This window comes from Nuphar pumila, chromosome 10 (genome assembly GCF_984573655.1).
Source record: "Nuphar pumila chromosome 10, dmNupPumi1.hap1.1, whole genome shotgun sequence".
NCBI classification, from domain to species: domain Eukaryota; kingdom Viridiplantae; phylum Streptophyta; class Magnoliopsida; order Nymphaeales; family Nymphaeaceae; genus Nuphar; species Nuphar pumila.
The window spans coordinates 82,758,361-82,772,070 of NC_143258.1; the positions used below are offsets into that span (position 1 = coordinate 82,758,361).

The following is a 13,710-nucleotide window of genomic DNA, read 5'->3' on the forward strand; positions in this document are numbered from 1 at the left end:
TTGAGTATTTTAACAACCTCAGAAGTCAATTGCATTTCATCTGCATTTATAAGAAAGGCCTGTAGGTTGATTGTAAGTTGTTTATTTTTTTTTCTCTATAAAAGGAAAAAGATCACCTTGGTTTAAAGGAGGTGTTTGCTTTGAGTTGGGTTGTTACTGAAAGTGAGACCGGATTTGGTTTGTATGTTCTTGTGATTACACAAGGTTGGTAGTGGAAATCTCAAGCGGGTTTTGCTTGAGGACTGAATGTAGGTCAGAAAGACCGAACCAGGATAAAATCTTGTGTTCTTTGTGTGATTGCTGTGTGAATTTTAAAATCCTTCAAAATTCTAAAGATGTTATTTGAAAGCACCATTCACCACCCCTCTAGTTCTCGTTGCCTCAATCCTACAACACTTTCATCAACAACCGTAAAAACACAAGTTTTTGGTATTGTATCAGAGATACAAATCTTAGAAGAAATACAATTATGCTAAACATAATCACACATTCGGGAGGAAGTTTGCATGTGCAAAAATAAGAATTTCTTTTTAAATTCAAATATTTATTATTTTGAATATAAAAAGAATATAAAAAATTATAGGTCATTTTGAAAAATGTGTCAATTTAATTATACAATATGATCATTTTCCGTATTATTAATATGAGTTAACAAAATGAGTCATCTTTCTATGATGTAGTGATGGTGATATATGGGTTAACTATTTTTGTAATTACAACTAGAAACAAAGAGAAAAGGTTGACACATTTTATGTACATGTGTTCAACTTGAATGTATATTTATGAGTAAATATAATTAACTTAATTACATAAATTAATTGATATATAAGTCAAAAAAGTGATAGCTAGCTAACCTATGTCACAGTATGTGGTCAAGGGAGATGATACGTGGGTTTTACTTAAAAGTTAATTTTTTTTTTCAAAAATGGGGCACAAGGACATATAAACTTTTAAAATCTTTAATCAACAAAAACTATTTTATTTAATATTTAAAAAAAATCCCATTGAAATATTATTAAAATGTAATAAAATTTGTTTAAAATATTTAAATCATGGCCGTACCAATCCATGTCTGAATCACCGTGTTGTCTGCACTTGTTACTATAGGACACAAGGCTAAAATTATGTGTCCCTATGACATAACAGCTAACTAATATATTTAAACATTCGTGACCAAAAAAATTAAAATACCTCCTTGCCTCTGTAGATGCAACGTGCATGTGCTTCATTTCTCTTCAAAAGACATAAAGGGTTAAAAAAATAAATTCATACACTAAGTTCGCTTGTTTTTTGAGTGAAAAAAAATCAGGCATTTTAAAAAGAGAGATTAAGAATTATTAGGAGGTATAAATCACTCTACTCAACGGGAGTCGAAAACAAAGTGAAAAAAAGGCCAATCCCTTGATTCATTGAGTTAGAAAAAATCACCAAACATTCTTGAAATTTGCTGAATGAGTGCTTGCTGTTAAAGAAAATCCATGGCTAATCCTCATATTCATTAAATCCTTCCTTTTTTTTGAAAGAACATAAAATCCTTTCAATAATTTTTTTTTCTATATCACATTCTTACTAGCAGATGCAGGTTACTTCTAATCACTTTAGGTGCTTATGAACTTTTTTTTTTTCCGTTGGGACTCAACATACAGTGGTAGTTGAAGGTGATGAAATATGTATTCAGCTCTTGATAAATTAAAGAGAAGATTAGTCCAACCACTAAAAGTTATCATTTGAGTTGTTATCCTTTTTGCTAACAAAGCATTTATAACTTCTTTGCCGACTTATCAATTGCTTTAGTACATGATGAGCCAAACTGCAACTTGAGATTGGAATAAATCTGTAATTTGGTGGCATTTTGCTTCCGATTGACTGAAAAGGAATTTGCATTTGTTTTATTTTAGTGAAGTGTTTTCTAAGATGTTTATAATTTGATCCACATTTTGGATGTTAAGTCAGTTTTCTCCTTAATATAATTATGCCCACGCTCGTGCATGATAGGGGTAGGAGTTGTTAGTGCACGTCTGTTGGGAGGTTGCAAGTTCAAAACCCAAAGGTAGGTGGTGTAGCTGGTAGGGTCTGCCTAACCCCAGCTTGCCTTTCAAATTATTATTATTATTATTATTATTATTATTATTATTATAACATTTCCCAAGTACACGTGCACGTATGCACACACAATTTGCTAGTCCTGCATAAATGCCTGATTTTTGAAGGTCAACATCCACCTGCCAACCTTAAGACCCCAAACTTTGAAATCAACTGATGCACTTCATCTGACTCCAAAAATTGATGTGTAAGGATCTGCCTTATGCCAACTTGAATGTGGAGAGAGAGAGAGATGAATGCATGCATGTAGGAGAATTTACAAGGCCATTTGTCATCCATCAAATATAAGATTATACATGTTAGCCAACTTACATATTTAAAGCACCCGAGCTGAGCTTGAGCCTCGACTCGGTCCATCGAGTGAAGCTCGTGCGAGCTCGAGGTCGTCTCAAGCTGCAATAATTTAGATAAAAAACAAAACAAATCTAAGATTTTGAAATGAAAAGAGGGGATCGGATTTGAACATACCATTTTTCTTTCTTTTGGTAAGGGCTTTTGTTGTTGACCTTTTTTTGCATCGTATAAACATATAATTATAAATTATGAGGGCAGATCAGGTGCAATGTGATTGTGCACTTTTAGTATGCTGCTGCACTTGGTGCCTACCATCAAGTGCAACATATGACATTAAATGTGTGCAATCACATTGCACTTAATCTTCCCTCTGGTTCAGGATGGGTGCACACTCTCAGCTACCACACCTTTGCATGAAGGGCATCCTACTTAGCCTATTTGGTATTTGAAAATGAGACGTGTCACCATTTTCACCATTTGTTTGAGTTTTTTTTTTTTTTTGTCTTTGCTTCACTTTCTTGGTTTATTCAATGTTTGTTGGATTCTATCAATTGTGAATATGTTTCGAGGTTCCCAAAATATACACGATGAGGCCGACGCATTCACTAGGCCACGTACGTGCACGCACGCGGACTAACCAACATGATGGTCCCTCTTGGGAGAGTACTAGATCTCTCAGGCTCTCAGCAACCCCTTCCCTCATGGAATTGTAATTAATGCCCTCCATAGCAAAAATGACACATTCTTATATGGACGTTTAGGGCTGGTAGACGACTAGGGGTGGCAATTTCTGACACGACCCGCCATCCCGCCTCTTAGGCGGGTTCGGGTTGGGCTTAAGCCAACCCGTTTAATAAACGGGTCGACCCGCGTAACCCGTTTATTAAACAGGTCGGGTTCGGGTTGGGGGTATGCCAACCCGCCAACCCGGCTGACCCGTTTAATAAACGGGTTAGGCGGGTGGGTCAACCCGCCAACCCGTCTGCCAACCCGCCAACCCGACCCGCCAACCTGACTACCTGCCAACCCGATCCGTCAACCTGACCCGCCAACCTGACCCGCGAACCTGAAAACCCGTTTACCCGACCCAACCCATTTATTAAATGGGTTGGCGGGTCATGTCGGGTTACCCGTTTATTAAACGGGTCGGGTTCGTGTTTGCCACAGCTGACCCGTTTAATAAACGGGTCGGGTTCGGGTTGAGGTATGCTGACACGCCAACCGGACCCGATTGCCACCCCTATAGACGACCCAACATGCATCATGGGGCTTGGCTCGTTTATCAGTAGATTGAGCTTGTGACTCAGCTCGTGTTCGTGTTTAGTAGAATCCAGCTCAATCTTGGCTTGTCCTTGAATTAGATGAGCCAAACACGAGCCGGATTGTGTAAAAACATTTCATTTAATCCGGTTGCCTTCTTTTTTTTAGAAAGAAAGACATGAGTTTTGAATAATGTGACCTTGACATGCAAGCAGGTTTCCAATGGCTTCAAAAAACAATGCCCGACAATTAGCTAAAATTTAATGACTCAAAGACTTGCATTCTTGCATCAGAAAGAGGATAGTCTAAGTTCTAATTCTAAGCAAATAAATCATGTTGAATGCGTCTATGTGGTCAGATTGAGTCGACGCAACTTCCACCTATGAATTCCAGCTGGATAGTTTCATACCTTCAATAGTATTCATATGAACTTTCGTTCAGTGGGTAATTTGGCACTTGAAAATGAGAACTCTTGCTTCTTAGATCTTGCTTTGAACCTAGGAAACGATACGTAGGTAATAGTAGCTAATGTTGAATATTTGTTGAATCCTATATTTATTCTAATATTACAAGGCCCCCTACAATACCACGAAGATCGAATTCATCACGTGCACCATTGGCCATGCCAACTAACATGATGCTGAAAGGTAACAAAATTAGATGATTGAGCTCGAGGGGGTAATCTCAACTAGCTCTCAATTCTCCACGTGGAATTGCAATTAATGGCGTCCCATGGTAATCCTGCAAAAATGTCTTATTTTGTAAGGTCAATATCCACCCACCAACCTTCCTTCAAAAAATTAAATATATATATCCACCCACCAACCTGAATACCACATACTTTGCCAGGGACTGATGCACTTCACCTGACTGAACAAATTAATAGGTTAGGATCTGCCAGATGCCAACTTGAATGTTAGAGAGAGAGAGGGCAAAATTTGTATACTTAATGTATATATGTTGAAGAATTGACTAGGGCATGAGACACCATATCATGAAAGCTGCAACACAGCAGAATTTGTAGACTAAGTGTATGTAGAAGAATTGACTATCCCATGTGAAGCTTGCATGGGCCAGCCTAATCCAATACTGCAAGATGACCATGTGATGTTTAGGCGTGCCTTGTCTTCATCCGTCTTCTCTATCATATTTTTGGCAGGGCAATGCACCTATCTGAATACCACGACAGCAACCGATGCACTTCACCTGATCACTGATCAAAGTCAAATTAATGGCAAAGGATCTGCCTCAAACCAACTTGACTGTTGTAGAGAGAGAGAGAGAGAGAGAGAGAGAGAGAGAGAGAGAGAGAGGTTCAACATGTGGATGAGGTATCAGGAAACTATGGTTCTTATAGATAGGGATACGAGTGTCTGATTTCCTCACTGTGCACTTGTTCACTGAGAGAGAGAGAGAGAGAGAGAGAGAGAGAGAGAGAGAGAGAGAGAGAGAGAGAGAGAGAGAATGTCTTCTCAGATTATTGACTCCATGAGAGAGAGAGCTGAGATCTACGTAGGTGAAATTGAGTGCCATAAGAGATCAGCTGAGCTCCTTCATGAGTTTGGGATCCCCAGCGGGCTCCTCCCTCTCGACAATATAGTTGAGATCGGGCTCTCTCGGTCCGAGGGCTTCATATGGCTCAAGCAGAAGAAGAAGAAAGATCACTACTTCCAGCAGATCGGCCGGAGTGTCTCGTTCGCGGCAGAAGTCACGGCGTTCATCGAGCCACGGCGGATGAAGAAGGTGACTGGTGTGAAGGCCAAGGAGCTCCTCATCTGGGTAGCCGTCTCCGAGATGTCGGTTGACAGCCAAAAATATGGGAATATTCTGTTCAAGACACATACTGGAATTTCCCGAACATTCCCAGTCTCTGCATTCGTGATAGAGGACAGCAAGAAATAGAAGTGAATAGAGATCTTGATAAACTTCAAGACGGCTTTGTATCTGTTTAATGGATAAGATCAGGTCTTGCTTTTTATTTGGGTATATGAATTAGTAACATGCTGACCATAGTGACTCATGTTTAAAGCATCACGTGAAATTCTTGGTAGACTCTTAAAAATTTTCTTTGTTTTTTGGGGAAAATGTAAAAAAAAACAAAATTTTATCATACAGAAATTCTCGTCTTCTAGACGGGTATTCAGCTGGGGGGTCTTGAATGTTGTGCATCTTTGTAGTGAACATTGCTCAAGGTTCCTTGAATAGTATTTTGTCAAAGAATCCATGGAGCTAATCCATTCTTGGTGAAGCTCGAATTGATTAGGACCTGATGACAAAAGACAATGTAAATTATAAAGTAATGTACTCATACAAGGCTTCAATGAAGAGAAAATCAAGAAACCTATTGTAGTTCCGTACCATGATCCCATCCGGTGAAGCCAACTTTTGGTGTTACGTTGTCATTAAGAGGCCTGGCTATCTTGTGAATAAAAGTGAAAATAACATAGTTTGCATTTGAAATGATCTCTAACCATTTTTGAAGTAGGACAGTTGTAAAACCCCCCTCCCTCAAAGTTGCCGGAGGGGATAAGCATAAAAAAAAAAAGGAAACAGCGGTTTTCCCTTTGGGGGAAACCGCATAACGGGAAGGGTGAGGATAAACCTCACCCCCCAAAATTCGCGGGGGTGAGGGTTATCCTCCCCCTGCGTGAGGGCTATAAAAGCCCTCACGCAGCCTCCCTCCACCGCATTGCAACGAGCGGCAGAGGGAGAGACAGAGAGAAAAAGGGAGCGAGAGAGAAGGGTGCTTACCGGCGGCAACAACGGCGGCAATGAGGTAAGTCCGACCTCCCCATCTTCTTCTTCGTTCTTCTTTCCTGATGGGAGCAAAAGAGGGGGGGGGGGGGGGGGGGGGAAGGGGCCGACCGCCATTGCTGTCGGCGAGTTGCAGGTAATGAAAAAAAAAAATCGACAGAGAAAGGGAGTAGGGGGTCGGCCGACCCCTATGGCGACCGACACAGTTGGCCGGCCCCGGAGGCCGGCCCAGGCAGGTGAGTGCAGAGAGAGGGTCGGCAGGGGCCGACCCTCTGCACCTGAGATCGGAAGGGGCACAACCCCTTCTGCCCTTTTTATCGGGGGATCGGTTCGGTCCGGGCACCCGGACCGAACCGGGTCGGTCTGGGTGCGACCCAAACCGAGCCCACCGGTCTGGGTCGCGCCCAGACCGAGTCCTTTTAAAAAAAATTAAAAAAATAAAATAAAATAAAAAGAGGTCGATTCGGCCTGGGTACGACCCAGACCGAACCGGGTCGGTCCAGGTCACACCCAGACCGAACCGGGTCAGGTGTATTGAGTGAACCGGTTCTGGTCGACTCGGTTCAAGCCAAACCGGTTTGGGTCGAACCGGTTCAAACCAACCGATTCAGTTAATTATGATTTAAATAGAACTGGTTCAGACTGAATCGGGTCTGAACCGATCCGGTTGAACCAAGGTCCAAACCGAACCAGTCGGGTCTGAATCTGGGTTTTCAGTCCAGACCCAATTCAATCTAGACCTGTCTTAGATCCAGATTAACCAGATCTAGATCTGAATGGATCAATCTCGGATCTAGACCCAGTCAGGCAGGTCTGGACCCAGTTAGATTATCCTGGATCCAGTCAGGCAGATCTGAATCCAATCAGACTGTCCAGGATCCAGTCAAGCAGGTCCAGATTCAGTCAATCTGTCTTGGATCCAGTCAGACTATTCTAGATCCAGTCAGAATAGAATGGATCCAGTTCGGATCCAATCAGACTGTTCTAGATTCAGACTGGATATCCCAGATCGATTTGGATCAGTCCATATCAAGAATGGATATGGATCAGATCAAAAGAAAGTACCAAAATCCGAAATGTACCAAGATATCCATTTGGATACTTGAGATCTATTTCAGTAAAATGGACATATCTTCGCACTCCGAACTCGGAATCGAGTGAGGTTTGGTGCGTTAAATTCGTATTGAAGAGGGAAATCCATTGGTCTGTGAACTTTAGTCAAACTAGTAATACAGAAACCGTGGTTTCTTGAGTAAGATTCGGGAAGGGTATTTTAGTAATTTGGTAAGAGGCTTCGTGAATTAAACTAAATATATTGTTTTAATGACCAGATCCTATTGTTAGAGCTTCGTGATGCCAATTTCAGAGAAATCACAGATTCGCACTTGAGGTAAGGGATATTATAAGTAACTTTAGATGTGAATAAACCTTTTTCACGTTGCTTGTTATCGTAATGCTATAGATGTTATGTGATTAGCATGATAGCTTTGAGTGAGACCATGACATGCATAAATTTCATGCTTGACATTATGAGTTAATTTAAATACATGTTTATTGTGATATGCATGTTAGTTGTAGTATGTCATGCATGATAGAAAGCAATTGTGTTTATGATTGCATGTCTAATTGATCATTAATATCATGCATTGTGATGCGATTAAGTTTAGATTAGATTCTCATTTAATTCATTCATGTGGTATGAATAGCTATTTAGAGTTCAGCATGCAGTACCCCTTAAATGCCGGAAGTAGCGACCTGTGGCAAGGGCTACCTGGTTCGTGGCCAGAGTGCAGCCACCATGGAGAGTGGGTCGCCGGTGATTTAATGATGTAGAGACACTACATCATTGCGTGCTAATTGAGAGCGGTGTGAGTCCTAACGTCATCATGAGATTAAAAATGAGATTGTTGTGATTAGTCATGACACCACCCGTAAGGGAACGAGTGAACTTTGAATTTGAGAATATTGTTCAATATATGAACTTAGTATGACTTAAGATTTCACTCACACTGGTTTGAGACTCTGGAGGATCTTCGATGGTTGATAACCATAATGGTTAGGATGTAGCATGAACCATGCCGAAATTAAGAGCTTGACCTCTCGGCTAGCTACCAAAGGGGTCCTCGTGGTGGTTCACTGTAGTGCCTGGTGGTCTGGGGACCCATGGGAGTGTATGGTTCATTATCTGGCCAATATGTAGAATTGAGGTGTTCTACAGGGTTGCTACGCCCATAAATGGCTATTACCGGTATAGCCAGCCTAGTGATAGTTGAGAGAGAGAGAGAGTATTTGAGAATGGTAATGGGGGAAATTAAAAATATACAAACATGTGTGGTGTATCGAGAACTAAAATGAGACTAGGAGCTTAGAGCTCACTACAATTATAAATTGATTGTTTATTTACTTATAATTGTTTCTTACTGGGTTGTAGACTCACCCTATTTTTATTTAATTACAACTATAGGTTCCAGGCATTAGAGCAATCACTTTTGAGCAGCTTTTTTCATCTTCAGCAGAGCATTGGTATTTTTACTTTCCTTGTCATTGAGAATAATGTAATTGCTTTTCTTTGGTTATGAATGATTAACACTGTAAGAAAAAGTTTATTATGCAATAAAATGAAAAGTTTTTTTTAATCATGTTTTCTCTGTGTAAGTTTTGCACTCTTCCCTCTGGGAAGTAATACCAACCGAACTCGAACTCGAACTCTTGAGATTCCAGATCGGGGTGTTACAAAGTGGTATCAAAGTCAGGTTTACACAGAAAAGTTGTTCATCATTCATAATAAGATTCAATGACAAGAAGTAAGTATCTGCTAGAATGAAATACGTTAGTGATTAAATTATTGTGTATTTAAGAATGGCTAACGAACAAGGAAACAACGAAGTCCCACGGGCTCAAGACCCTGCTGAGCCTCCCATGATAGGGAGAGAGGAATTCTTTGTCGCAATGGCGATGGTTACCAGAGTCATCACGAGCATGACTTAAGTGGTTAGAGAGTTGATGCCTCAGCCTTCTCTGATTTACATCATACTCGGAGATCGTGACTCTTATCATCAGAACTCCTCCTACAATACCCAGGGGGGACATCCTCCACCTTACGCAAGGAGGAATCATCAATGCAATTGTCAGAGAGCAAGGTCGGCACGTGGGCGGATGGGAGGTAATCGAATGGTGGCTCGAGGAGGAATGGGAAGGAGAGCAGCTCCGAACACAAATTTTGTGCTTCAGAGAGGGTCTCGTATGACCAGCGCACAGGGACGACATATGTCACGAGCTGGATATGCGGCTGCTATGAGTGTGGGAAACCAGAGGGTTCCACCTCCATTCCAAGAGTTTCTGTCTGAAGAAACTCGAAGAGCTGCATTGCAGGCAGCCGAAGCAGCTCGACGGGCAGTGGAAGCCAACCGAAGCGACCCAGGCTTTGGGCAAGGCGAGAAATTTTGAGAAATTCGGAAGAGGAAGGGAGGATGAAGACCCGAGTGATGATCCAGCCTCACCTACATACACTCCTGCCACACCTACCCACACATCTTCCTCACCAACGTACACTCCGGCTTCACCTCAATACGACTTTAACGCTCCTCCTGAGACTCAAGAAAATACAAGGAACAGGCTCTGCTTCGGATGGATCGAAGAATGATTAGGATTAGCTAGTTTGCTTAGTAGAGTAGCATTATTTTAATTGCATTGTTCTTTCTTTTCTTGCTTATAATGATTCTCATACATGTATGAGATCCTTTTTTAATAAAATAAAAGAAATATTTTTATATTGCGTGAGATGTGATAAAATCTTGTACGAATCCAATGAACCGTGTGATGTTAAGTGATAATTTTACTGCAGTACAAATGGCCACTCGCAGAGGAACTTCTTATCTTTCCAAGGACACGGTAGCAGCCAGGCGGGAAAGAGAAACCATTGGTGGACCCTCGCAAAGAGCACCCTCTTCATCCCCTACTACGGAAGGGGCACGAGTTCAGGGGAGCCTCGCGGCAACACGCACACCGGAGAGAAATACTCCCCGAGAAGGTAGAGAAGAAAGTATGGAGATCCCACCTGGATTCCCAATGAGTCAAAGTATGAGGATACCGCCAGAGTACACCACCAACCGCATATTGTATGAGCTGCTGCAAACGACTCGGGCACAATAAAGTTAGCCACAGACGGTGATTTTAGGTATCACCTCATGGGCGGAGAGGTTCAAGAATATGCAGCCTCCACTCTTCGATGGCACTCCTGACTGTGTCGTGGCAGAGAATTGGTTGATGCAAGTTGAGAAGGCATTGAATGCCATCCAATGTCCAGAAGATCAGAAGGTATGGATAGTTGTATCCAATCTGACCAGCGATGCGGAGCACTGGTGGAGATCCATCAGGGACACCTTGAAGTCGGACACTTACTTGCTTTGGTCCACTTTCGTCAGAAGATTTTTCAGGCAATTCTTTCTGAAATGTCAAAGGGTGGAAAAGGAAGAAGAGTTGAGGAAGTTGAAGCAGAGTGACATGACAGTCGCCCAATATACCGCACGTTTCAACACTCTCTCCCGTTTTGCCAAGTCCTTGGTGGCAAACGAGAAAGATAAGTGCAGAAGGTTCGAGCGGGATTTGAGGCCCAAAATTTTGAGGTTGGTCGGGCCACAACAAATAAAGAAATACAACCGACTTGTGGACTATGCCTCCAGGTATGAGTTTTGGGAGATGCGGACATCAGAGAAACCTCAAGCAAAAGAAAAATCCAAAACAGAAGAGAAGACCCAGCACAACAGTGGAAACATAGCAGAATCCTCTAGAAGGAAGTTTCATTCTAAAGAAAGATTACAGCAAGGCAACAAGAGGCATTTTGGAGGACAAAACCCTGGTCAGAACCAGGGTAAGCAAGCCAAGTATGCAGGCAATCAACAAGCCAAGCGGCAAAGGTTCCAGAAGCTGGTCCAGTCGGATAATGCTTGTAAGACTTGTGGTCTCCAGAGGCACGAGGGTAAATGCGACTTGAGGAACGTGAAATGCTTCAACTGCCAGCAGATGGGTCATTATGCCAATGATTTCCCACAACCTGATAGAAGAAACAGCGCTCCACCAAAGCCGAAGCCAGTAGTACCAGGTCGCGCCTATGCGACTGCTCTTCAAGAAGCTCTTGCCAACCCCGAAGTGGTTGAAGGTACACTTTTTATTTCTGATGTTTTTGCTCGTGTATTATTCGTCTCAGGAGCTGAAATTCCACTAGAGGGGGGGTGAATAGTGAAATACGATAAAGATCGATAAAATAAAATAATCAGGCAATAAGGCACAACACATAAAACACAGAATTTATACTGGTTCGGTCAATACCCAGACCTACATCCAGTCCCCAAGCAAACCACTTGAGCTTTCCACTATAACATCCGAGTCACCGGATAAATAGTACAACACCCTCTTCCTCAGAGGTCTTCTTCTCTCAACAGAGAAGGGGCACACCCTCTTCCACAGAGGTCTTCTTCTCTCAACAGAGAAGGACAACACCCTCTTTCACAGAGGTCTACTTCTTTCAACAAAGAAGGAAAACAGTGAATAACAAAGTTACAATACTTCCTATAGAACCTTCAGAATGATATGAATGCACGAATGAAGGATTCTCAGAATGTTCTGTTTGTCACTCAGAGGATACTCTTTGTCAAAGAGCTGGACTTGACTTTTTCTCTTTTCTTTGTTTTCTTTTTCTCTTTCTTTCTTTTCTTTTTCTCTTTCTTTTTCAAGGCTCTCTTTTCAAATATCGAATAGGAATTTTTCTCGTTGTAAGCTCACCTGTCCATTCCATGTTAAATAGTTTATTTGAGTGTGTTTATATAGCTTTAAAAAAGTAGTCGTTACATTTTGAAATCGTAGCCTTATTGAGATGTGAAAGGATATGTCATTTCAAAAACATCTTTAGAGAAGTTCGAAAAAGTCTTTTTCCATAAAAGTAAAATATAGGGTACACTAGTCGTTGTAATTTTTTAGGTAATACATATTTTATATAAAAAGTCTATTTCTTACAATAGTACATTGAACGTTGGATAGTGATTTTGTCTTTATTCTAACTAATGATTTGAGGTACATAAGTACTTCTTTACTTTAAATGAGTGTAAGTACAATGAGTGCTTTGAGATATTTATTTGTACATAGTCATGTCAAGTGTTTTCTTTATGTTGTGTTTTTCAAAGTCTTCAGAGAAAATGAGGACTACAAGAAAGTCGACATTCTTGAGAAGGATATTTTAACAAGGATTTCTTACAGGAGGTTTTTAATGCTATACAAAGAGAATGATGACTTCAAGTAAGTCGACATTCTATGGGTTTGTAAAAAGGTAACTAGAGTCTTTTCAAAACCTTTATTATATTTGTTTTCTTTGTGTAGCCGATTTTCATGTTTTGTCTTTTACCCATATTTGAAATCATTTCTTTAAAGAAGGTAACTAGAGTCTTTTCAAAAACATATTATATTTGTTTTTCTTTATGTAGCCGATTTCATGTTTTGTCTTTTTCCTACATTTCTTTTCATGTTGTCTTGTATATGATGTAAGGTACAATTATTACATTTTGAAATCATGTCAAAATACCTTTTTCATAAAGGGTTGTAAGAAGGTACAATTATTAGTTTTCAAAAATGAGCTTTTTGAAACTATCGTATACTTTTATGATATAGTTTTTATGAATGAGTATGTAATATGCAATATGCATGTTCCTGAAGGTTCTGTTACATATGACTCTAAAAAAGAAAAAAAATCTTCATCTTGAGGTAGCCGATCTCTTCAGTTGATCTTTAGGAATGCATGGCTCATCAAGCTTTTTCTTCAAGGAGTATGATTGCACTAGTTGTACTTGAACAGGAAGTCTCCATCCTTTTTGGGAGAGATATCCTTGCATCAAATACTCGTTAGATTTATGGCAAAACATATTCAGTCATAGTATAACATTTTTCAAGAGGACATATATCATATAAAATCAAATACGACAGTGTATCATATTATGTGACATCAAAACAGAGTTTCTCAACAGGAGCCACACATAGTTTCACTTCTTCAGTTTTTGGGAAACGGTTGCCAGTGGCACCTTCTCGATTGAGTGTTTCTTACTTAATAGAGACACCTATAGGAGCAACCATCATCGTGGATACTGTGTATTCTAACTGCGTTGTAAAAATCAAAGATTGCGAGTTGCTTGTGAACTTGTTGCAACTCGACTTCAAAGATCTAGATGTTGTTCTGGGCATGGATTGGTTGTCGGACCATCATGCCACTATCGATTGTAGAAGAAAGTGTGTCAGCTTTCAAATATCCCATAC

General features: G+C 40.7%; 1 protein-coding gene across 1 annotated transcript; it reads left to right on the forward strand.

Annotated features, from left to right (window-relative positions):
* The first annotated feature begins 5,145 nt into the window (after positions 1–5,145).
* LOC149827075 (uncharacterized) lies at positions 5,146–5,559 on the forward strand. The gene has a single exon (XM_090018425.1). It carries the CDS (start codon positions 5,146–5,148, stop codon positions 5,557–5,559), a length of 414 nt encoding a protein of 137 aa, XP_089874551.1.
* Positions 5,560–13,710: the final 8,151 nt, after the last annotated feature.